This window comes from Typha angustifolia, chromosome 14 (genome assembly GCF_048772165.1).
Source record: "Typha angustifolia cultivar Huaian chromosome 14, ASM4877216v1, whole genome shotgun sequence".
Lineage (NCBI taxonomy): Eukaryota > Viridiplantae > Streptophyta > Magnoliopsida > Poales > Typhaceae > Typha > Typha angustifolia.
Genome location: NC_133252.1, coordinates 10,850,381 through 10,875,056, shown reverse-complemented (window position 1 = coordinate 10,875,056; position 24,676 = coordinate 10,850,381). Strand labels below are relative to the sequence as shown.

The following is a 24,676-nucleotide window of genomic DNA, read 5'->3' as shown; positions in this document are numbered from 1 at the left end:
GAGGACCGCGAACCATGCATATGCTGGAGTTAGACATGATAACCGGGCGGGCCGGGCCGGGTTCGGGCCGGGCTAGAATAGTCTAGCCCGTTACCGCCCGTTGGCCCGTGAGAGATCGGGCCGGGCCAGCCCAACCCATCAATCACTCGGCCCAACCCATATTTCAGCTATTTTTAGAATATTTTTAACTATTAGTTTATTTTTTTTTAAATATTTATATTCCTCTATTTAAAAAAAATTTTAAAAAATTAAAATTTTTTAAAAGTCTGCTTAAAATAATGCAAAATGGTATAATAATAAAATATTTTTTACTGTAGCAAAACGGGCAAAGCACTGTAGCAGACGGGCGGGGGGCTGGCCCGTGCCGCCCATGGGTAGTTCGGGCTCGGGCCGGGCCGGGCCTAAACCGGGTCCGGGCCGGGCTTAGCCCGGTCCAAACCGGGCCGGGTCGGGCCGGGCATGGGCGGGCTGGGCCATTTGATCATGTCTAGCTGGAGTGGTAGTGCAGTTTGACTGATTAAAATTTCAGACTCGAGCTTAAAATTGACTCACATTAAAACTTATTATAATTTAAGTCTGAGGAAGTTGACTTTAATTCAAGTTTGTTTACACCCCTAAAGCACATGTTGGTGCAACATTTTACTTTCAGTTTGGTTTTGTTTGTTGATCGAAATAAAAGTTCAAGCCCTTTTATTTAGTGCTACTCTTTTCCTTTTCATTTTATTTTTAAAGTGGTGCTTCACTTTTATTAACTTTTGAGTCTTTTACTAACTTTTGAGTGTGAAGAGTTAAATCAACCATTCTTCTTGATGAAAGACGATAAAAGAAAATTAGACAAGTAGCAAAAGTAGTTGTGGTTCTTTTACTTATCAAAATGAGAAGTACAATAACATGTCAAGAACTTTAAAGAGAAAAAAGAAGGAAAAGAACATGGTCGAACTGATCAAACAAGATAATGGAGATATAAGAATAGGTATTTTTATCTATGCATAAATGGAGATGAAATATAGAGAGGTTCGTACAACACAGAATGAAGTAAGAGCTGAAATCTTAGTAGATATATACATCAGTATTATGAAGAAAAGTAAAAAATCATCTTCATGAACATACTCACCATATCACTTAAATGTGACCATGATGACCTTGCAGGACAAGAAGAGTATGCTGCATACTTGTGCTTGTGCCTGTGCCTGTGCCTGGCCAACACTAGATCACATTTCTGAGTGATCAGAGGAGGTGGCCATATAGAAGACAGAAAAATAAATCAGGTAACAGAGTAAGAATATGAGAGAGATCATGATTATTCAGTAATAGGGTTCAAAGGACATGCTACCAACTGAAAATCAGGATGACATATCAATAAATATAATATCATTCACATATAATCCCCCATATCTACTTGGTTAAATAAATGCTTGCACAAATAAACATCATGAAGAGTTTGCTTCCAATTTAGTTCTTTACCAACTCATTCAAACACCCTGTCACTTATAGCATGCCATATCATTCTTGGTTGCAGAACAAAGATATCAGATCTAAATCAGACATGCATATTAGATGAATATCATGCAGTGGATACTACACCCAGGAGAGTAGTACCTGAAATAGGAAGAGAAACATGAGATAAAAAAATTCAGATGTGGAAAATAATCAGACAGGCAGTAGTCCCTTTTAACCAGAAAATTATACTTTATCAGTGATAAGATCATAGTAATACAGTGCAACGCTGACTTGAATCTGGTCCTACATAAGGAAACAAACAGACCCTTAAAAGCACCTCTAGAACCGAACTAATATTTGCTAATTATTAGGTAAATGTAGCTAAGAAAAGATCAAACTCTATCATGTAAAGCCTGAGAGAGCACTGACCAGAAGGTACAGAACAATCTTTTGGTTGACTTCAATCTCCAAGCTCTTCTGAAAGAGATAAAACCTCCTGACATCTTAAACAACTCACCTTGCTTGGGTTTGAGATGTAATAGGACGGATTCCGTACTTGTCTTTAGGGGAAAGTGGCTCAAAACTGAGCTCATATTAACTCTTAGATCTTGTTGCCATCATCCACCAATACAAGTAACTAAACATCTGGTTACATGATTCCCATGCATAAGAACTATAATTGAACAGACAAGCAGTAAAGTTCATAATTCAGTTATCTCAATCACGATTTTTATAAAATTCCAGTTGATTTAACAAACTTGTAACCAGTACATTAAACATTATCTTGAAATATTCATTGGACTCATTTGTCTGAACAGCAGGAAAGCTGAACAACCCAAAAAAATGTATACTCAACCAAAAGTCTAGAACCTAATAACTTCTCAGTTCGGTAAGATACTAAGAATTACAAGGCTGTGAATGCTCTAGCTGTCTGAACGGAAATTGAAATTTATATTAGTGTTTATACAAAAAGAACTTTGCAGTATTCAGTTTGCAAAACAGAAGAATATCTAACAAAAATCTAATATAAACAATTTCTCAGATCTCCAAAGAAGACAAATGCTATTGGCTATTACTTCATTCGTTCCACTTCATAAATCGCCTACGTAGCTTTCTTCTTAGATATGCACTTTCCATCTTAACGCCTAAGCTCCGGCCTTAGAATATAAATTAAGCCTTAAAATTATTGTACATGTTGATGAATTAGTGAATTCTAGTAGCTTACTGTAATTCTCAACAAGAATGCCTAGTATATTGTTTAGATTATATGCATTAATTTTAACTTCTTCTAGGTTCTAACTATTATTTCTTTTATTTATTTAATTTGTAACAGTTTTAAATTATGGGCTCCCGCCTACTGCCTAGATGCTATATGTTCCCTTCCGCCTGTCTACCGCCTACAATCTCTTAAAGACTTTGCTGTTGAATCTACAGAATATTCTGAAAAACTAATTATCATTTTCACAAATCAGGTTTTAAACTCAGAGAAACAAGATATGGACAATGCCAATTACAGTTGGACTTCTTTTATATCAAGTTCCCCAACAGCTTTTGCACATCTTATTTTTACACTCCAACAGACAGTAGTTATCACTTATTGGATAACTACTTATCAGAATCACAATTTGTGGTCTCATTTTACCTATCAAGCTGGCCATCAGTTTTGGCAAATTATATATCCATTCCAACAGACTCCATTCTTCAACCATTTATCAGATAACTATTTCTCATTTTATCTATCTTCTCTTCTCCTTTCTGTTTCTTTCTGCATCATCTCTTAATGCTGGATTTCCAAAAAAGGACTTCTATTGATTCTCCAAATAAAATAATGAGTAACATTAATGACATTTACCAACTGATCATAACTGCTGTACACATGAGGTTGCATCAACCATATAGGAGTTCTAATTTTCCTTTGCAATGCTATAACAGGGGAACAACACCTCTATCCCGTCATACACCATTTGAAGGGGTGGCAGAAAGAACCAACAATATGAAGCTCCTCTTTTATCTCCCTCCAGAGATAGATGAGACTTAAACTTCAACTCTCATACTTATGCAAGTACAGTGTTCTGATGATTATAATATACACCCCAAAAGTTTCCACAGTTGAATTTTTATGAATTCCTCTTATCATATTGAGTCCTAAAAGCTAGCAAACAAAGGGGTTCCAGACTCAGTGCAAGGATGCTCCCACCTATGAGGTCCCACAAGAAAAGATACATATATAGCCTTACCCTAATCTATAAAGAGGTTGTTTCCATGGCTTACATTCATGGTCTCTTAAATGCATGGGGCAAAGCCTTCTCATCACATAAAGTGACACCCTTGACTCTGAAGCATCACATGTTAAAAGGGTAAATCTTATGAAATTGAATCCTAGTAAAATTGTCTTCATGGCCTAATCACATGCAGAATCAAGAATAACTAGAATTCATGACTTGATAATTTGTGGTAGACATGACAATAAAGCATTGGAAAGGAAAATTGTAAACCCTTTCACACATATGAAGTACATTTAGACTCTTGTAACACATTTACTACCAAAGAAAATTTGATGGTCTACTTCTTCCACCTGACACTGATGATCCCACAGTTCAGTCTACTGACTCAGTTTACAATAACTAACACGTTTACAAAGACAAACTTCATAAATACCAATCAAAATATTCTTCTAACATTTTCTTTCCAATCAACCGAAGATGAGAAAGGAAAAAAAGTTGATGTAGAGTTGTTAACATTGTGTAATTTGGAATTTCTAACTCAATAAAAACAACAGCCATTCATATTCATGTTCCAATCATGAGACATTTGATGGAAAATCTCCCAAGTCCAAACAAATGTTTAGGACCATAAACTATCTTATATATGTGCATGGAAATATGACAGCAGTACTTATGCATGGTTGAATCAACATGATGTCAACAATGAAATGAGTAAACAACTAAAATGCCAGGAATCTTCATTTTATAATACCACATATTCCTAGAGATAACCTAATACAGAGCACATAAATATGATTCCTAACATTTTCTTTTCCCAATCAAACAAAAGTGAAGTTGAGTTAGATTCGTGGATGATACCAAGTCACCAGAAAAAGCCAAACTGATCTCCAACATGTATATAAGCCATTTATGTTGGTGTTTGCAAACAATAGAGCCAAGAAACATAAAATGGGAAGGCACCACAAATGATTTACCTTATGTATGGGCATGGAATGGGAAGATGGCAGCAATAGTTGTGCTATCTTGTATCAAAATGATCCCAAATAATAAAATGTCAAGAATTTTCATTCTTATTATATCACGGATTCCTAGAACTAGCCTAGTGGAAAGCATAGAAACATGACTATCCAACCTTTCGTAAAGTTTTGGGTCCAATATATAGGAGACTTCAAGTATTAGTATGTAGAAATTGTCAAAAGTTTAATAACTTAATCACATGAAATTGCACCAATGCACACTAACAACCTTAAATCACAACATCAGTGCAACCACATGTTATTCAGCCAAAAATTATATCTTTTATTACTAAAACAGTGTCAAACAGACTCCCACAAGTAGATATCTTAAAAACACAATATTCTAATATGCATATGACAATTGACATACTGCAACATATAGAGTTCTCATTAAGTTATAAAGTCTGGACTCAAAATCATTTTAATATCCCGTAAATTACAGAGAAAACAGTACAGAAAAATTGGAAAGCTCAAACCCACTTATTCTATAAGGAACCAATAGATAACTCACTGAAAGCTGCATCAATCTTCAACCTCTGCTTTGATTTCTTTTACGAGGTCATCTTTGTACTCTTGGAAAGACCCTGGGAATTTTTGTACAGTACCATCCTCCACGACCCATATTTCACTTTTCTCTTCATCTTCACAGACTCTTGATATCAATCGAGAGTCATGGCTGACTAAAACAACCCCACCAGTGAACTCTTCAAGTGCTTCTGCTAATGCATCAATACTTTGCATGTCCAAATGATTTGTGGGCTCATCCAATAGAAGTATGTGAGGTTTCGACATTGATATGGATGTGAAGACAACCCGGGCCTTCTGGCCACCTGATAGTTTGGCAATAGGAGTAAGGTGGTTATGGCTCGGTAATCCAAACTTCCCAAGCTTAGCGCGTACAGCTTCCGTCTTGCTGATCCCCTCCTGGTCTGGATGAAGTCGAAGAAGATACTGAACTGGGTTCTCCTCCATTGTCAACAAATCCACGAAATGTTGTGAATATCTCCCAATCCGTAGCTTCTGGCTCCTGCGCACCTCTCCCTCAGTGGGAGATAAGTCCCCTGCAAGCAAGTTAAGAAGAGTGGACTTCCCTGCACCATTAGGCCCTACAATAGCGACCCTTGTCCCCATGTCAATACCCACATCCACGTCCGACAGCTTGAAATCCTCCCGGTTCGGATAGCTAAAGCTGACCTCAATGAGCTGCAAGAGGGGCGGGGTGAGCTCAGTAGGCTCAGGGAAGTGGAACTCCACACTATAGTCCCTCCACTTCTTGGGCACCTCCGCCGGGGCTGCATCATCCTCGTCCACTTTACTCCTCCCCTTGCTCTTTGCTGCCTCCTTGGCAGCTTTGGACAAAGCCTGCCCTTTGACCTTGTCCTGCTGCGCCTTGCTTCCGCTCTTCTTTGCTGCCTTCATCTGCTTATCGTACGTCTCAAACTTCTTGTTCATCTCCTTGCGCTTCTGCTCATAGCCGCTCTCAAAATCATCAAAATTCCCACGGTACACATGGAGCTTGAGCTCATGGAGATGGATGATCTCACTGCAAACAGAATTCAAGAAGTCACGGTCATGGGAGACGATGATAAGGGTCTTCTTCCAATGACTTAGATACTCTTCGAGCCAGAGAACTGCCCGGAGATCAAGGTGGTTGGTAGGCTCATCGAGCAAAAGCAAAGTCGGCTGCATGAAGAGGGCGCGAGCAAGTGATATCCTCATCCGCCACCCACCACTGAAGGACCGGGTGGCGCGGCGCTGCATCTCCTTGGTGAATCCGAGCCCAGCCAAGATCTTGGAAGCCTGGGATTCAGCGGCATCTGAGCCCAAAAGCTGCAGCCTTTCATACAATTCTGCAAGCTTCTCGCCATCGCCGTCATCGCTCTCAGACAACGCGGTGGCCTCAGTTCGGAGGCGGACGAGCTCCTCGTTGGCGGAGACGACAGCCTCTATGGCGGGACGGTCGTCGCCGACCACCTCCTGCTCTACGAGTAGGACATCGATATTTCGTGGTACCGGGATCTTGCGCCACGCGAGGAGCTTCAAAAGAGTCGACTTTCCTTTGCCGTTGGGGCCGACGAGGCCATAGCGCTTACCATGGGAGATCCGGACAGAGGCGTTCTTGAGCAACTCCTTGCCGCGGGCCGAGACGGAGAAGTTCTCGACCACGATATCCCGCACGTTGGCTGAGGCGGCGCCGTCGGCATCGTCATCGACTGCGGCCGAGCGGCTGCCTACAACGACGGAGAAGGCATCGCGGTCATCCCTGACAGCCTCGCGGCGAGCCATCTCAGCAGCGTGGGCGGCATCGAGATCTCGCTTCTCACGCTTCTTGAGCTCCTTGTCGGAGACGACGGCAGCGGAGAGATCGGCGGTCGGGCGGGATTCTCTCGCCGCGGGCCTCGGGACCCCGTCGTGGGCGACGGATCCGGCGGTTTCAGCGGTTTCATCGTCGGATGAGGAAGGGGGCAGATCGAGGTCGTCGACGTAGGAAGAGACGGCTTTGGACTTGGGTTTAGGTTTCGGCTTCTTGGAGGCGGAGGAGGAGGAGGGTTTGGGCTTGTCCATTGAGGCAAGCATGGCGGAGACGGAGATCTTCTCCTTCTTGGGTGCGGCAGCGGACGAGGAGGCGGCGCGATCGTCTTTTCGTCCCATGGCGGCGGCGGCGGAGATGGAAGGAGGGAGGAGGAAGGAGATTGGAAAGGAAAAGAAGCCCTTCGGCTCGTATATATCCGACTTAATGGGCTGGGCTAGGCCTGCCCTTGGTAAAGTACGCTTAGTTTTGGGGGCTTATACTAACCAAATACTATTTAGGGGGTTTAGGAGGATTTATATAATTTAATACATCTAATCCAAAAACGAAACGGATAGTTAATTAGTTATTCGTTGCTAACAACGATTCGGACTTCGAACGACTGGGCGTAAGTTAACTGAGTTGGATTTAGAATTCGTATCTATTTAATTTTACCTTAAATTAAATTTTAAATAAAAAGATAATCGTAATATTTAGATCTGGTCTATTTATTATCAAAATACCCGAATTGGATTCAAATTTAATTAAATAATGGACTGGATTCTAATTAATAAAATAAGATTATAATAATTTTATTCCAAAACAACAAATCATTTTTTTTATTATTAAATTATGATAGTTTAATAGCTATATGTTGGAGCTCAATACTTATCGTCGACACAAGCTAAAAATATTAAGTGAATATAATAGTAGTACGGAAGATATTTTCCATGGGACTTGAGATTTTTCATATTATACAGTAATTAGAGTAACTCAAGCTTCTATTTACATAATTTTAATATTGAACTATATATCCATTGTCTATAGACATTAAAAAAAACTATATATTGATTAGAGATATTTAATTCCCATTTGAATAGGAATAGATGTGCATGTGAGTTTTTTTTTTTTTTTTCCCCGAAAGAGAGTATTAAACCCAGAAAATAATACAAGTGATATTACAAGGAAACTGACGAGATAAACATCTCGCTTGAAAACAAGTCTCTCACTTGACCAAAACACATGCAACACCAGATAAATAGTAAGCCTAGCAAGATTTGAGTATACAAGACTTTTGCTTTGATACCATATTAACTCACTGATTATTCTAAAGAGAAAATAATAATATTTATATTTTATATTTTTTAAAAGGTACTAACTCAACAACTTAGCCATAAAAGATGATTAAGAGACTGTCTGCAACTCTATGTATAGTGAGAAAATAGCCACTCACCATTCACAAGTAGCTATTAGAGAGAGGCTTTCTCTTGCCTTAAACCAAGACATTAGCCTTATTAGAACCATTGATGAGATGACCGCGCCTGTAAGAAGAATCAAACTGAGAGCAAGTAATGCTATGTTCTCTTCTAGTCAGCACATAATAACTCATGCCATAGTAACATAGCAATGCTTTACCTAGTTGATTTGGACCAACTTTTAGGAGCCGATCTTCTGTAATTTAAACCATTCAAACCTTGTTCTCTATACATGAATTCGATTCCCCTGATAATTGATAAGATATTGTTACTTCCCATGAAGCCAACAGAAACATCAGGTAAAAAAACTATCATAAACTTAGCATGCAATTACAGTCTGTGAGTCACAGAAATAAGAAACAAACAGAAAAGTTCTCCAAAGCCATCCACCATTGCTTCTATGTAAAACTCATCTCTTTCATATGCATGTTTACAAGAGGAATATGATGCAACGAGCATCGCCACACTGTCAGTCACAAAACTAACAAAGACACTGCAAAATTCCTCACACACTAAACTCGCCTCTTGAAGAATTACACAATTTAAGCATTAAGACTCTCTGCTGTGCTTGTACCTAGTTTTACAGAAGAATATGCAAACCAGCTAGATCAATTAGCTCCTATCAATTTCAGATTGTGCACCTTGCTTTCTCACTATATTCAAGAAACAGACGAGGAGCCATCTTCCTGCTCTTCTGTATCAGAGTCATCAGCCATCTTTTTAATTGATTCAACATCATCAAATTCAGAAAGAGTATGAATACGAAGGGTATCTGCATCCTCACTGTTTTCAAAAGGAGAAGAAATAAATAACAAATAGCAGTAAGGCAACGGAAAGAAAGATCTGCAAGTAGAAAACCTACTCTGTAACACCAAATATTTCCTTAATGATCAGTGAGCTATCTCTTGAGCAGAATTCCGGTAGCTGGATTACAATCCAAGAATTGAGTCAGTATTTGATGTAAGATATATAGACGAACCATAAGTTGGCATGTAAGGATTAAAACACCATTTAGCAGAAAAGCAGTTGCACTTGCAAATAGAGATGTCAGACTGCTAAGCAATAATATATTAGTACTGCACCAGGAATATGTTTCAGTAGAGAGAGCTACAAGAAGATACAAGTAATAAAGCCATCAAGATATGTAACCAACAACAAGAACAGCCACCAGACTTTTAGCCAGAACTACTTGGGATCTGCTATATAGATCCTTTCCTCCAGTCATCTCAGATGTAACCAGAAAAAGAGAAAAAGAATCAAATGGTTTTATAGGACTCTCTCTCTCTCTCTCTCTGCCAAAATTGATTCACATTTCTATCTTTGGCCTTTATTGGGATTTGGGCTTGAATTCTGTTCCTCCGAAAAGGTATAAGAAATCAGTAATTATCATAATTTGATTAAGAAGCAAGAGCTCTTGAACAGGCCTCCAAGATTGACATATTTGACACTAATGATTCACCAAGACTTACTGAGTGAAAGTTTGCACTTTCCATTGAATGAGACCAAACAGTCATCTACCATATCTTTGACTCACTATTCCACAGTCAAAATCATCACTCATGAACACTAAATTATAGTGTTTATACCCCTTGAAGTCTCCTTCCTTTTTTTCTTTCTTTTCCTTCTTCAATTCCTCCCTGCCCCCTCCAGTCGAGATCTATTGGAATTTTGAAAACCCACATCCCTGACCAACTCAAAACCTTGTATTCCTTACTTCCAAGATATATACATAACATGCTACAGAAACAAGATTACGTGATCTAAAAGGCTTGATATGGTATAAATATTGCAAAATAAAAGGAGAAACTTTTCATGTTGTAGGCATCATTAATTCATTATCACAAACTATAAGTAAGATATCTGAAACCTGAATGAGAGTATATAGATGGCTTACTTCTGATAAATAAAAAATCTTCCCGAACAAGGCTCGCACAGCAAGTTTTCGCTTGAAACCTTTTTCCGTAAATCCTGATATGTCCATAACTACAGGCCCTGAAAGATCATTACACATAGCAACTATTATTTGAGTATACTTATTGCTGATCACATTACTTTTATAATCTCTAGTAGTCAAGGTTATATCTTCCACTAATGCAAATGAAAAGACCTTATATGCCCACATTTCCACTAAATGTGTAGTATTTAAACTTTCAAAGTTTGAACATCCTTTAGATGCGGAAAAAAGAGAAAAAAAATTAATAAGATGTATTTCACTTATGCAAAGTTTATTCTACACCTTAATTTGACAAAAACATAAGCTGTGTATACCAGTTAAAAATTTAAAATACACGCAAAAAATAGTTATTGTCAATTAGCTGATGGCAGACCAAGAGTTGTGCTGCTGAGATATTTTGTCCAATCCAACATTCACCAAACTATTTAGTCGTTTATATGAAGGATGGAACCAGCCTAAACTAATAAATTAATATCTTTACTAGAAGTCCAGAGCAGAACCATTTGGAGTAAAGGGAAAAAGAAGAGACTAGGAAGTACATAACAAACAGGCGGAATACATACATATACAACAAAATACAAGAAGACAACCAGTTTCTATTCAGTTTTCCATCTACCACCACAATCTAGTCTCAGAAAAAAAAAATTGTGTTGCAATTTATAAACCACTTGAGTGAAACGAAATTTTCCAATTCTCTACTAAGCGTGCTTTCAAGCATCATAGACAGTCATGGCAATGAGGATAATGTTGGACCATTTTGGATAAGCTAAGCAACACCATCTTATTACTCTAAAATAGTTGTTGAATAGGAAAAGACAGCTCACCGAACAAAGAATATGATGAACTTGGAAAGTTAGACTAGTTGGTAAAGTTTGTATTTTGTAATGGAGGAACTCAATGTGTAACTCCAAAAAATTGTTAAGCAAAAGGGAAATCTAGTAAATTCTACTCTACCAGATGTAATATACTCATAGACTTAAGCATGTAAATTCTCAAAAGATCTAGGAAACAAAGTCTCCAAACACATCAACAGAAGTAAATCTAGTGATCATCAGTCCATCACCTTTCTCCTTGACAATTCGCCTTGATACCTCATTTAGGACTTCCGCAACTTGAGCATCTTCTAACATTGATGCTTTTCTAAGATGTATGATAGCAACAACTGCATCAGGATTGAATGGTTTTTCATTCAATGTATAACGGATATACTTTCTCAAAATATCATCCATGCTAAAACCTGTCTGAATACAAGTAGGAAGTTGTATTAGTTTTCAAACATGGTAGAATTGTTTAGTGAACTCAGGCTTTTCAGTAAAAGAAATACGAATTGTCTTATATTCAAATACCAATTCACAACTTCTCTGTGGTGCATGTAAGTATATAGAAGAGTAAAACTTCTCATGCACATTGTTTATGAACTGTGAGAGTAGTACTAGCCAACTAGTTTACGAGTTAATAATCACAATATCAATTGTGATTATTAACAGCGCTTGATGTCCAAGAAAGAAAATTTTCCAGAAGGATTAGTCTCCTAAATAACTACATAATCATAAAAGATAGAGGAAAAAAGAAATAAGGGGAATACCTTCTGCACAAGCTCTTTAAGAGCCGAATTAGTTACTTCTTCCTCCCCCTTAGTAAACAACTCGTTTATAGATTTCAGCAAGAACGAATTTTTGTTCACCTGCAAGACATTTACAAGAACCCATAATCAAATAAATTATAACCACTAAAATCATAAACTTTTTGCGATCAGTCCACACGAACCAGTCTCTTGCGCTTGGCCCTGGGGGAAGTAAATTTCTTAACTGTCTTCACAAAGGCCATGACGAACGTCACTCCGGCGTAGGCGAGGGGCACCGCGAGGAGCCACGGCACGGTGCTCTGGCCAACCCTAGGCCCAGGAATCGCCTGGGTCACTGTTCCGGTGAACTCGACGAGGTCCAGGGCCTTCTCCTGGATCCACGGCAAGTCCTCCTCCACCTCCTCCACCTCCTCCCCTCTTCCCGGCGCCGGAGAAGAGGTACTCTGTGTTGCATTCTTAGGATCCTTGGATTGCTGCGGCGTGGAATCTCCTCTCCATCGAGCCTTCGCTACGAGGAGGGCGAATTGCTTGCGCCGGTGGGTTTGGGGAGGGAGAGAGACGAAGGAAGTGTCAGGAAGAATGGTGGTGCGGGTCGGGGATGCGACGGCGCCGGCAACGGAGAGAGGCCGGATAAGAGAGGTGGAGAAAGCCATTAGGGTTTATCGTCACGCCGAGTCTTCCACAACAGCTCACAGCCAAGTAGTCAAGCTTGAATTAAAATTAAGCTTAGTTTAGGCTTAAATCAAGAGAAAAATAAGTACTAATTCAAAAATATAAGTTAATAAAAATATTTATGTATTTAAAAAAGATACGATGAAATTTTAGAACTAACCTCTACACATCAGAGCAAATAATAATCCAAATCTTAGAATATAACAGAATTATAATATAGTATAGAAAATATTATTCATAATATTTGACGATTATTATTGTTTTAACTGCTATTATATTTGTGTTATGCTTCTGTTTTATAAGTTTGTTTGTATTGATTTTTTATTGTTTTTATTATTGGTGCAATGATGCTGGTGTTTCTGGTGCTAGTCATGGTGGTGTTGTTGATGATTTTAGTAATGAACATGTAGTTTTCTTTATCTTGCTACTGTTGTTGTGGATGTTATAATTTAAGAATAATTGCATTAAACATTTCACCTAATTTTGAAATTTATACAATGTGTTTGTTTTTAATATTTACAATGGAATTCTTGCTCAACTTAGAATATCAAATTCAACTCAAAATACATTTAATTAAATATCTTACCCGAAAGGCTCCATTAGATTTGAATCGGCAAAATACAAAGTGGTGCTAACCTGAACAAGGTTGGGTGAAAATGGATACAAATGGTGTTTTTGGTAAAGGGGGGTGTGAGAATTATTATTACTGGGCCCTCCTTTAGGTTGCATGGGAGCTATGTCCAAATGAATCTGTCATTATGGTAGAGATTTGTGCGATCCCTATGGGGTTGCGGCTGGCCGGGAGCAGTTGAAGGCTAGAGGTGGAGATAGACTCATTGGAGGCTGTAAGGATTCTATGTGGAGCACAATGCCTTAGAGAATTATAGGATTAGTTGATGAGTGTATAAGACACTTAAAGATGGTTAGAGAGGTAGTGTTTTGCATGTAGGTAGAGAGAGATTTGTGTTTCTAGATAGATTATGCAATTGGGTAGCTAACTTAAGGTAGATAGGCGTTTTCTCATATTGTCTTAGGGCCTTTGGACTCTATTTTCCTAGATCTCTATACTATTCTTGATTTTAATACTACGTTGAATCCTATTAGATCTATTTCGTTGGATCTAGCTTAATATAGCAGCTATTGATCCAAAAAATCCTTTATCCAAACCAAGAGACTAAAGGAGATAAAATGTTGAAAAAAATATGATATATTTTGTAAATATTACCAGAGATTTTGAGAGAGAAGAAGACTAGGAAGAAGTGAAACCGTAAACATACTTCGCACTAAGAAGAACGAACTATTTATTATTATTATTATTACTAATTGTCGTAGTTAGATTTTTTATTTAAACTTATTAGTTGCGGATGTTTTCATTGTCGGGAAAAAAGAAAAACAAAAACTTATAAAAAAAATAAAAATCAGCTGCGTTTCACCTTTTTATCTAACACGAATTGTTTCTTGAGAGTGAATTTATATCTTTCATTATTTATTAGTAAAAGAATCAAACTTTAGGGATACACATCCTCTTACAAGGATCCTTATTAAAAGTACCTCAACCTCACCCAAGTGAAACAAACCTCAAACCTCTCTAGTCTCTACGAACATTCACACAAGCATCCATCCACACACGCTCTCAAGTCCTATCTACCCTTTCAGGAGTTAACAACACGACAGTTCTTCCTGACCTCTCCGGCGCCGCCGGTGAGCACGTCGGCATGCCCCATCCTCTTGATCGAGTTCTTGAACGCGTTGAAGAAGTTGCCACCTGAGCCGACTAGTTTGTCGACGACGTTGGCTGACCGCCCATTGGTGAGCAGCTGGGCGTCGGACGTGAACAACCCTTTGTTTTCCCTCAGGTTCACATAGTAGTGGTTATCAAAGGAGGTGCTGCTCCCAGGGTCCATTGGCACAGTAGTGGTGGTGTCTGATAAGCTTGTGCACTTGGTCTTCAGGAAGGCAGCATATGTTGGATTGAGGGATGGGTCTTGATCACCCTTTCCAGTGAAGTTGTACAGCCTGTTGCTGAATAAATTGCAGTGGCCTATCCCAATGGTATGTGCACCTGGCAGCAAGAATTAACAAACTGGTTACAATGCTCTTCTTCCAAAGTTTTAGAGCATGACCTTCTTTGCTGTGGAATTGTATATGTAAAGAAATAGTCAAATACTGTATGTGACCTCTATATAGAATGATCTGCAAATTACTTTCGCTTTATAAGCACTTATGGTGTTCCCTGAAGATATAAACTCTTTGTTACTCATGTGTTGTAATTATGATTAGTTATGAGATTATCTTACAAATCACTCATAGTAATATATAGCAATATCATATAGATAGAGGCCATGTCATCAAAACTAGATGGGTGTGAATGCAGGGTATTGACACTTTTATACTATATACAACTAAGACATGAACTTGTATATATCTGGTCCACACTTCATACTTATTACGAAAGGAGTTGTCATCCATTTGCTACAATCATTCAAAGACATTCCAATCATGCTGCTTTAGTTTCAACCTTCATTTAGACCAAAAAAAAAAAAAGATAAAAAGAGATATATTAAAATCTAGCCTAATTATAGAAAATACCGCTAATATTGGCGGACAAAAACTATAAAAGAGGGGCTAGAAAGAGCCTTCCCAAGAGCAACCATAAGCATTCACAAAACACATGAGAGATTTTAGAAAAAAATGTCATCTATAATGGGCTTAATAATTTCATCTTTCTAATAGTACACAATGAAATAAGTATAATATTAAAAACTTTTTTTTTCGGATCGACGATCTATAGAAGATAAGTTGCTGAATTATTCAGTGGTTCATTTTTAATTTCTCTTGTCTCAGGGAAAGAATCCCACATTTCTATCGCAATTACTTAAGAGTTAAACGTTTTATTAAGCATTTTCATAAACAGTGAAAACCGCTGGTTTCAAAATGATTTTGATGGGTGGTTCAAAATAATAAATACTTTATTAAGACGCCCAATTTGGTCAACAACTCCATGAATAATAGTCTCATCTACATGCACGTCTTATCAGACCTAAATTTAAGGAGGGGGGCTAATAATATTAAATCTATGCCAATTTTATGAAGAAAAAAGAGAGGCCAAATAGTAAACAAATACTTGAATTTGTTTCCTATGTTCAAGTTTTTTTTCTTCTTCTTCTTTGGATTATTCAGAATAGAGGTGACATATCGAATGACTAGTAATTTGGTAGACCTCCTTAATTACTTCGAGAGTCGATTCAATTAGGATACAAACAAATGGTAGGTGTATTCTGATAGACCCCATTTATGATTAACAAGATAGAGAGTTGCTTTCAAGATAGCCACAAGTATGACGACTGTCTTTATCCTAATTGACTTGTTTCTCCCAACAACATAACGTTTTGTTTACTTATCTTCTTCTCGCCTCATAAAAGCGAGCAACCTTACCTATTTGACCTGCTTCTACTGCTTGAATATTATGGCTGGCTTCCCCTATATCTATGTAGGAACCAAAGCCAGCTATTTGGCACATATCAACTTTTTTCCTTGTTACCTTGACAAGACATTACAAAGATAGACATTTTGGAGTGGCTAATTTGTTCTCATCTCGAACAAATATATATATATATATATATATATATATATATATATATATATATATGTGTGTGTGTGTGTGTGTGTGTGTGTGAGAGAGAGAGAGAGAGAGAGAGAGAGAGAGAGAGGCCTTAACACTTGGCTCCAAATCCTAATCCTTGGTCCTTAGAAGGGACCTACGTGCAAGTGTTTGTTGAACCATTCCTTTCAAACAGCAAGCCTAGCTTGTCTTCTTCGCAATCACGACAATGATGGTTGTGTTATTAGCACATGGCCGCATATATGCCATGCATGCATCTTAGCCAAAGTTTAATTAGCAAAGATCTGTGTGTGCATATATATATTCTATTTATATCAAAGCATTTAATTAACACCATTGCACCAACCACAAGAGCATCCTAATCTCATCCTATCGAGCCCTCCATTATTGACAAGAGCTTTAATGCATTAATTAGGAGAAAACCTAAGTTTGTTAGGAATACAAGTTCTTTTTTTTAACAGAGAAACACTTCACAGACATTCTATTGATGCGATATAATTCTGTATATTAGAAGAATGGTTATAAGATTGAGGAAAAATCTATTCAAAGATTGATAAGTTGCCGCATTATTATTTTGTAAGCGTAGCATTACTAGTTTGTTAGTGTACAGAACTTAACACTCATATCCAAGGATTCGAGTTTCGACCGATCCCGATCCAGGTGGCGGCTGCAGCAAGCAGCTGTCTACTGACAGCAGCAGCTGACAACTACTGCTGTCAGCAGCAGCTAGAGAGAGAGGGAGAGAGAGAGGGTGAGGGAGAGAGAGGAAGGGAGAGTGAGGGAGAGAGAGAGAGAGAGAGAGAGAGAGAGAGAGAGAGAGAGAGAGAGAGAGAGAGAGAGAGAGAGGGAGAGAGAGAGAGAGAGTGAGAGAGAGAGGAAAGATTAAAAAAAAAAGGGTATGAGACATAGAGAGAAAATGAAAGAGAGAGCAAGAGAGAGGGAAAGATTAAAAAAAAAAGGTATGAGAGAGAGGAAAAAAGGAAGAGAGAGTGAGGGAGAGGGAAAGATTACAAAAAAAGGTGAGAAAGAGAGAGAGAAAAAGATAAAAAAAAAAGAATGTGGGAGAGAATGAATACTTTAGACTAACAATTAGAGGGATAGAAAAGAAGATTGTGAGAAAAAGAGATTTTTAATTTTTAGGCTTTATATGTGAGTAATTATTATTTCTTATTTTCTTATAATTTTTTCTAAATTTTTAAAAAAATTTCTAATATTTTTAATAATATTTAGAATTTTATTTAATTAAAATAGTCCGATCCGATACAGGCGGCCGATATGGTCGATACGTATCGTTTTTTCGGACGGCCGATCCCGATCCCTATACCGATTTTTGGAAACTTGCTCATATCAAACTAAAACTATATATGAACATTTTCCACAAAGAAAAAGAAAAGGAAGAGAATCAGAGTGTTATATGCTTATAATTGACCTAGTTGACCAACTTATATATAATAAAAAAAATAGAAGAAGAATAGATAACCACTTACCGGATAACACAACGAGATCTTTGACACTGAGGCTCTTGCTTGCAAATTGCTTGGCGAGGGTTGTGAAGTTGGAGAATGGTGAAGGGATGTCAACATTGGCCTCGGAGGCACGAGAGATGCTGCCATCTCTCCTCCCTGTCTGTACTTCCCACAAAGGCTTCTTGAACTGCCATGGTAGAAAGAAATATATATATATAATTTCTATCAGTCGACCAAGAGTCTAAATAATTGCAGAATTATCTGTTATCAATCTACGATCCTTCTTTTACGCACCTGAAATGAAACTGAGTCCCTAGCAGCCAGTGCAATCATATCAGCACATGAGACTATCTCAGGGCAAGCTTCCTCCACCGCCGTCTTGATCTCGTCGATGACTTCAAATCCCGCGAGGGATCCGTTTGGCACCGCACCCTTCTCCGCGGTATTGTTTGCGGTAGAATCCAGAAGTATAGAAGCATCACAACCCTGATAAGCCACAGAAATTATGCCAAGTTATTAAACAAATTTTACTTGCATGCATGCATGCATGCATATACTTTTTTCTTCTAGATGGCTGCATTGTTAATTTGCTATACGTACCCTAACAAAGCAGTCATGGAAGAACATCCTCAGGAACTTAGCTGCCAGCTCCGGATTCCCCGCGACGTGCTTCCACACGATGTTTTGAACGATCTGCTCGGCATTGGGGCAGCTCTTCTTGTAGAAGTGCATCTGAAGGCCAGCTTGGCCCTTGGAAAAGTTACAAAGAGAGATGGCTGAGAATAGGAGAAGAGGAAGAAGGAAGGATGACCTCATGATGATCTTTAGTAGTGCAAGAGAACTCTCTATGTGGAGCTTAGTTTGTTTTGTGATGTCATGAGCTCAATGGCGGTCTTCTTTTATAGACGATTCTACCTTGCCCTAGAATTAATTGTACACTATTCTTGTCGATTTAGTGAAAGAGATAAGAAGGTTCTGACTATGGTCATGGCCAGCCTTTGTTGGTCAACATCGACCGGTATGCTAAGTCCATACGTAATGTATTTAATGTTGGATATGTTTTTTTAATAAAGGAATGAGTGGTTTCCTTTAAGCATCTGTATAGAGATGCTAATTTGGTAATAAGAAGAGGACCCATCAATTATTTAGGTTAATTTGAGCTGGATTGAGATAGACCTCATAGTGAGATTGATTGATATCTAGATATTACGGCAGAACTGTTATATTTATGTGATACCTCATAGCAAAGTTATAGGGTCCACAAGGATGCTGAAAGCTTAAATGAAGCCATGACTTCTTTAATAGATATCACCCGTGGCCATTTACGAATACAAGTTGTCTTTGAATTCTTGGTTAAGTCCAACCACTGATGCAAATAATAGAAGATTAGGAAACTTCTTCCCTTTTCTTTTCTTGGTTCTCTTTGAAAGAATCGGAAAGCTTTTGAAAGAGAACAAGGCAAGTTGCAGCAACTACAGCTGAAGAGAGAGTGCAGAAGAATCTGGTGGCTTTGCCAACTTAATCATGTATATAGCTCGTGGCACACATGGGACTTTGCTTCAGATCATATGGCCCTCAATGGGATCCACCCATGACTAGATCTTGTCTTGTCCCTCCAAAGTATATCCTGATCGACAGATATGCTCAAAATAATGCATGGTATTGGTTGGATAGTCGTGATACTAGCTGTCTCTATAAAAATTCTTCATGCTTGTGTTGATATAACTTACCACTGCCCTTATTAATCGATCATCTACAATTGACTTTTAAAGATGTGTTTGGTTGATGACAGGAGTTCTTAGTATAGTCATTTCTAATAATCAATCATGAGTTATCGGTGTTTAATAAAATTAAGTAATTATTATAATTAATAATGACATATAGTATATAAAAGTATAAAAATTTGGAAGCATAACTCTATCTTTTTAGAATAAGAAATGAAACGAGGGAAGTTAAGTAATTCTCGAGAAGAGGAAGAACTCACTTACCACTTTTTGTTCGTCCAAACATAATAATGTGGTAGACTTCTGAAAAGCTGTTATTTTCTTTCTCTACTTTTAATCAATTAAACACATCCCTTAGAATCACAATATTACTATTTTATTGATAGGTTTCAAAAATCTAGAATATATAGGCCCACTACAATTAAAATGATTGTGTTCTATCAACCTAAGACTGAAAGTATTCTACGTGCATGAGTTTAAATTCCTCGTTTGGCCTAGTTGTCTAATATATTTGTTTAGTCTATAAATAGCATATGATTTTATTAAAAACAAATGATTCTTTTATAATGATTCTTGTTCCTCGAAATTCCAATATAATGTTCATAACCCAAAGTCCATAATTATAAGCTAACCTTAAATCGAGAAAGCATGCACTTAAAACAAAAAAAATGGCAATCTGAGCCGAGGCCTGGATGCATCCCAAATCCCAGCCTATCAACAGTGAACACCGCATTCCATATCCACATTAACCGATGTTGGAGAAGATCTCTTGCATCCACAAGTGCACGAAATTCCCTACAGTTGGATAGCGTGGCAGCCCATGACTCGCACGATCTGCTGATCAACTGCACTTCAATTTAAGATCCTATTAATTAACCTCCAATTGTAATTAAGGAAGAGAACAATCGGACGGCTGCGATGACGTTTAGGGACACGATCGTCATAACCTCGGGGGTCGTCATCCGGATGCCTCGGTTTCCGCCGGTCATGCTCGATTTATTCACCAAATTGCCATCGCACGAGACGCCACTTAGTTTAAAAAGCCCATCCAGGATGAAATATTTTCTATCCTGCCATTACCTTAGTTAGATATGAGATCTAAGCGAACGGGGGTAATTAAAAGAGAAGTACAGGAGGAGCGCGATGGGACCCACCAATAAAGTAGGCGTTAGAATTTGAATCGAGTGGCCGTTTGAACTCCGTACTCCAACTCCCCCTCGTTCAAATAAATCACATAAAAACTCCACCTTTGGTATTTAAGATCACTCCTCCCTATCTTTAACCCTCTTCTCTCTCTCCCCTAATTCTTGTGATCCTTTCCGAGATCTAGAGAGAGAGAGAGAGTGGGTGTGTGTGTGTGGAAGTTTGGGAAGAAGGCGAAGGTAGTAGAGAGATGGCAGGGGTGGTGTTGGTCTCAAATGGGTGCAGAGGAGAAGGAGGAGGTGGGAAGAGAGCGAAAGGCGAAGAGGAGAGACAGAACCAAATCTCTATATTGGCGTTGCTTATTGCAGCCATTAGGAAGTCAATGGTGTCTTGTCGGATGGATCAGGGTGTCGACGAGGCGCTGCCGTCGCTGCGGAGCATGGAGATCGGCTGGCCGACCGATGTCCGCCATGTCGCGCATGTTACCTTTGATCGGTTCAATGGCTTTCTTGGCCTCCCGGTTGAGTTTGAGCTAGAAGTCCCTTGCCGGGTCCCGAGCGCGAGGTGAGGCTTCCTTTTTGCTCGAATTTGATCTTACGGCTTTTGTAAGATTTGATTTATCTTTTAGTTACTTGGTTCTCAAAATCTGAAGGTTTAGTAGAAAGATTTGGGTTTTAATAGTATTTTAGCTTTTCGTAATGCGATGCAATTTGACATTTTGGCTCATTTTTTTAAGGTAATTTCAGTTCTCTTGAGAAGAAAAGAAGAAGAATTTATGTATCTAATTTGTACCTTTTCTAAGTAACCCCTTGTTTCCAAGCATTAATATGTATTAAGGATGCTTGAATGCTAAAGCAGTTAGTTCGTTTGAATCTTTACTAAATTTTTACTAACCGATCTGTTAATATCTTCTCCCTTGTCACCCATTAAAATTTTTAGTACCACACGACTGGCTTCACTGGCATGAGCTCTCGGTGAACTACTTAAGTCTTTAAAAGCACTCAATTGTTGACAAGGCTCAATCTTGTTCAAAAAATCTCATTAGATGTTTTTGCTATCAAGAATCCAATGATATGATGGAAAATAATGCCGTGACCTCTTTGGTGTAGCGTTAGCGTTTTCGGCGTGTCAGCTGAATCGATGCAATGCGGGTACGATTCGAAGGGCAATTCGGTTCCCACAATTCTGTTGCTCATGCAGGAGAGGTTATATACACAAGGTGGTCTAAAGGTAGTAAGCTGTTGGCATCTAGAGATGATGTTGCTATTTGTTTATGCACTGAACTTAGAACGAAGGTAAAAGATATAGCTCATTGTTTGGTCTGGACTAACCAGGCAGAAGGGATATTTCGGATCAATCCGGAGAACGGCCAGGAGGAACATGTCAGGGAGCAGCTGAATAGAGGAATTGTCCCCGAAGACATCGATGTTCACTGCCTCGCGGGCCTGATCAAGGTATAGACCAACACTTATCTGATGATGATTTCGGAATAGGATTCAGTTCTTTGCTTGAGTTTATTTTATTCCTTAACATCTGTAATAAAGATTAGATAGAGCAACTGTAGATGATTTATGCGACTTACATTAAGTAGTCTCATGTTTTCAATTGTATAGTAAGTCCTGTTTAACTGTAACATGAAAGAAATTGAGAGACTAAAGATGAAGTCAGTCTCAGCATTCATGATTTATTTCAATCAGCTAGAAAACATAGATTGACATTATCTGGTGAAATAAAATGTATTGAAAGAAGCTTCATTTTTTATGCACGAAGGGAATCTAATTTTATAGCTCTGTGTGTTTAGGCCTGGTTCAGAGAACTTCCTGATGGTGTACTTGATTGCCTCTCACCTGCGCAAGTTCTTCAGTGCAACACAGAGGAGGAATGCGTCGAACTTGTGAAGCTGCTCCTTCCGACGCAGGCCGCACTCCTCAACTGGGTCGTCGAGCTCATGGCTGATGTGGTGGAAGAAGAGGAGGAAAACAAGATGAATGCACGAAACATCGCAATGGTCTTTGCTCCTAACATGACTCAGGTGCCCACATTCTAAAGAGTTGGCTTTCACACATTTAGTACATGTATGGTGCTCATCTCATTTTACTAATGCTAAGATCTTCCTACCAGATGTCAGATCCTTTGACAGCTCTGATGCATGCGGTGCAAGTCATGAACTTCCTAAAGACATTAATTCTTAAAACACTTAGAGAACGTGAAGAGGCGACAATAGAAAATTATTCACCATACTCGTCGTCATCTTCATCTTATGAAGATGATGATGATGATGATGATGATGATGATGATGATGATGATGATGATGATGATGATGATGATGAAAATTATGATGATGATGAATATGAGCATGATATGGATAAGAGTGGTGAATTGAGGGGGGGAATGTTGGATGATGACCGTGATGCGTATAGCCGACAGGAAGCGGAAGCAAGTGGTGAATCAGGGAGACAGTTTTCAGGTGATTACCGCGTGCATTACAGTAGCTATGTGAGTGAAGACGAAGATAATTCTCTGAAGGACATTGAAGAGTACTTCTTGAGGCAACTCGAATGGAAGGAAGAAGAAGATGAAGATCTTGGAGAAGATAGCATAAGTAAAGATGGACCTTCTGGTGGTAAGGCAGCACAATTAAGCAGCCTACAGAGTAATGTCGAATCCTCTATTTCAATATCTGAGAGTAATCAGGGTAGTTCGAGCACCAGCTGCGAAGTAGTAGATTCAGAGGCAAGTGTCATGAAAGAAACTGAGACTGAGGTGAAGACTCCCTTAAATCAAATGGAAGATTGCAAGCCAGTGGAAGAAGATATGGAGGAGACTGAGGTGAAGACCCCCATAGAGCAAATGGAACATTGCAAGTCAATGGAAATGGTTGGAGTGCAAGAGGTTCATGCAAAAGAATTCTCTCCCTTGCATATATGATTGTAGCTTCTTTCTCTAGTTCATTGTGGTTTGTGTTGTTGGGCTTTACTCCTTGGGTCATTTTGGCAACACCCTGTTGTGACTAGTTTGCTTTTGTGAGTCATTGAACAATCTTTGTTCAGCTTATTGGCTGTACTCTGTATGATTTACTGAAGTTCTTTGTGATGATGCTTGCTTATAAAGTAGAAAGGTATATCATAACAGTAAAAAAGAAAAAGTACTGCCAACTATTGATGATGACAGGATAATTAGATATCATAAGTGAAAAAAATGTGAGCTTTATTCTCAAATGAGAAAAGTAAAACAAATGGGATTCTTTGGTATGATATGGAATTACCGTATGGAGCTAACTATATTAGGACCGTCAAAAAAAGCTCATCAGCTCGCGAGGTTTTTGAGTTCTAAATGAGTTAAGCCGAGCTTGAATCAGCTCGCTTAAGCTTAGTTTGAATAGATTCAATATATAATATATGAGATGATATTATATATATTAAAATAAAAATATAAATAACATACAGCATAGTTGGTATAAATCCAACCAACCAGGTTTCAAATCTTCTCTTATACCATTCCTCTAAATGCAATGAAATTAGCCGAGCTAAGTGTTGCAGCTCGAATCGAGCTCAGCTCAGCTAGCTCAAGCTCTGCTAGTTCACACCATCTCACGGAATTTATGCGAAGGCTGACTCACAGTTTTGACTTTTCGTAAGAAGAGATAAAAGGTAAAAAAAAGGACAGTCAACCCGAAAAGAAAGGACTGCAATCTGGGAAGGAAGGAGAAGGCTAATTGAATTTTGAATTCCTTGACCGTTGGAGTTGGAAGAGATTTTTAAACGGATGCTTCACCCGTGACATGACATGATCCTTTTGCATCTAAAGGAGAACTTCTACTGCTGTCAGGAATCCAAGCTGGGTGTACTTTTTAAAAGTACAGTGAAGTTTGAACGTTACAAAATAATGTTTTCATTAGAGAGTTTTATTTATTTAGAAAAACAAAATAATTATTAATTAACCGATTACAAAGAGCCACCCAAATCAGCAGGAATAGTTTTTTTTTCCTTCTTAATTACATTAAGTCTATTAATCAAATATTGTACCAGATTAAGTGAGCTTACAGACTTTAATATAATAAGAAT

The 24,676-nt window shown here is 38.4% G+C and overlaps 4 protein-coding genes across 4 annotated transcripts; 1 reads left to right on the top strand and 3 right to left on the bottom strand.

The window, feature by feature from the left end:
• Window positions 1–5,048: 5,048 nt before the first annotated feature.
• Window positions 5,049–7,388, bottom strand: LOC140775752 (ABC transporter F family member 4). Its single transcript, XM_073119169.1, has one exon. It carries the CDS (start codon window positions 7,331–7,333, stop codon window positions 5,204–5,206), a length of 2,130 nt encoding a protein of 709 aa, XP_072975270.1. The 5' UTR covers window positions 7,334–7,388; the 3' UTR covers window positions 5,049–5,203.
• A 1,369-nt stretch (window positions 7,389–8,757) lies between these two features.
• Window positions 8,758–12,693, bottom strand: LOC140776553 (uncharacterized). The gene is made up of 6 exons (XM_073120290.1): window positions 12,168–12,693; window positions 11,986–12,084; window positions 11,464–11,641; window positions 10,341–10,438; window positions 9,309–9,370; window positions 8,758–9,229 (listed from the first exon to the last, which is right to left on the bottom strand). Exons 1-6 carry the CDS (start codon window positions 12,636–12,638, stop codon window positions 9,106–9,108), a joined length of 1,032 nt encoding a protein of 343 aa, XP_072976391.1. The 5' UTR covers window positions 12,639–12,693; the 3' UTR covers window positions 8,758–9,105.
• A 1,429-nt stretch (window positions 12,694–14,122) lies between these two features.
• On the bottom strand, window positions 14,123–18,625 carry LOC140776631 (peroxidase 24-like). Its single transcript, XM_073120397.1, has 4 exons — window positions 18,346–18,625; window positions 18,040–18,231; window positions 17,767–17,932; window positions 14,123–14,719 (listed from the first exon to the last, which is right to left on the bottom strand). The coding sequence occupies exons 1-4, from the start codon at window positions 18,559–18,561 to the stop codon at window positions 14,310–14,312; spliced, it is 984 nt and encodes a 327-aa protein (XP_072976498.1). The 5' UTR covers window positions 18,562–18,625; the 3' UTR covers window positions 14,123–14,309.
• A 2,126-nt stretch (window positions 18,626–20,751) lies between these two features.
• LOC140776552 (rho GTPase-activating protein 2-like) lies at window positions 20,752–23,722 on the top strand. Its single transcript, XM_073120289.1, has 5 exons — window positions 20,752–21,176; window positions 21,722–21,842; window positions 21,947–22,066; window positions 22,414–22,644; window positions 22,734–23,722. The coding sequence occupies exons 1-5, from the start codon at window positions 20,863–20,865 to the stop codon at window positions 23,538–23,540; spliced, it is 1,593 nt and encodes a 530-aa protein (XP_072976390.1). The 5' UTR covers window positions 20,752–20,862; the 3' UTR covers window positions 23,541–23,722.
• Window positions 23,723–24,676: the final 954 nt, after the last annotated feature.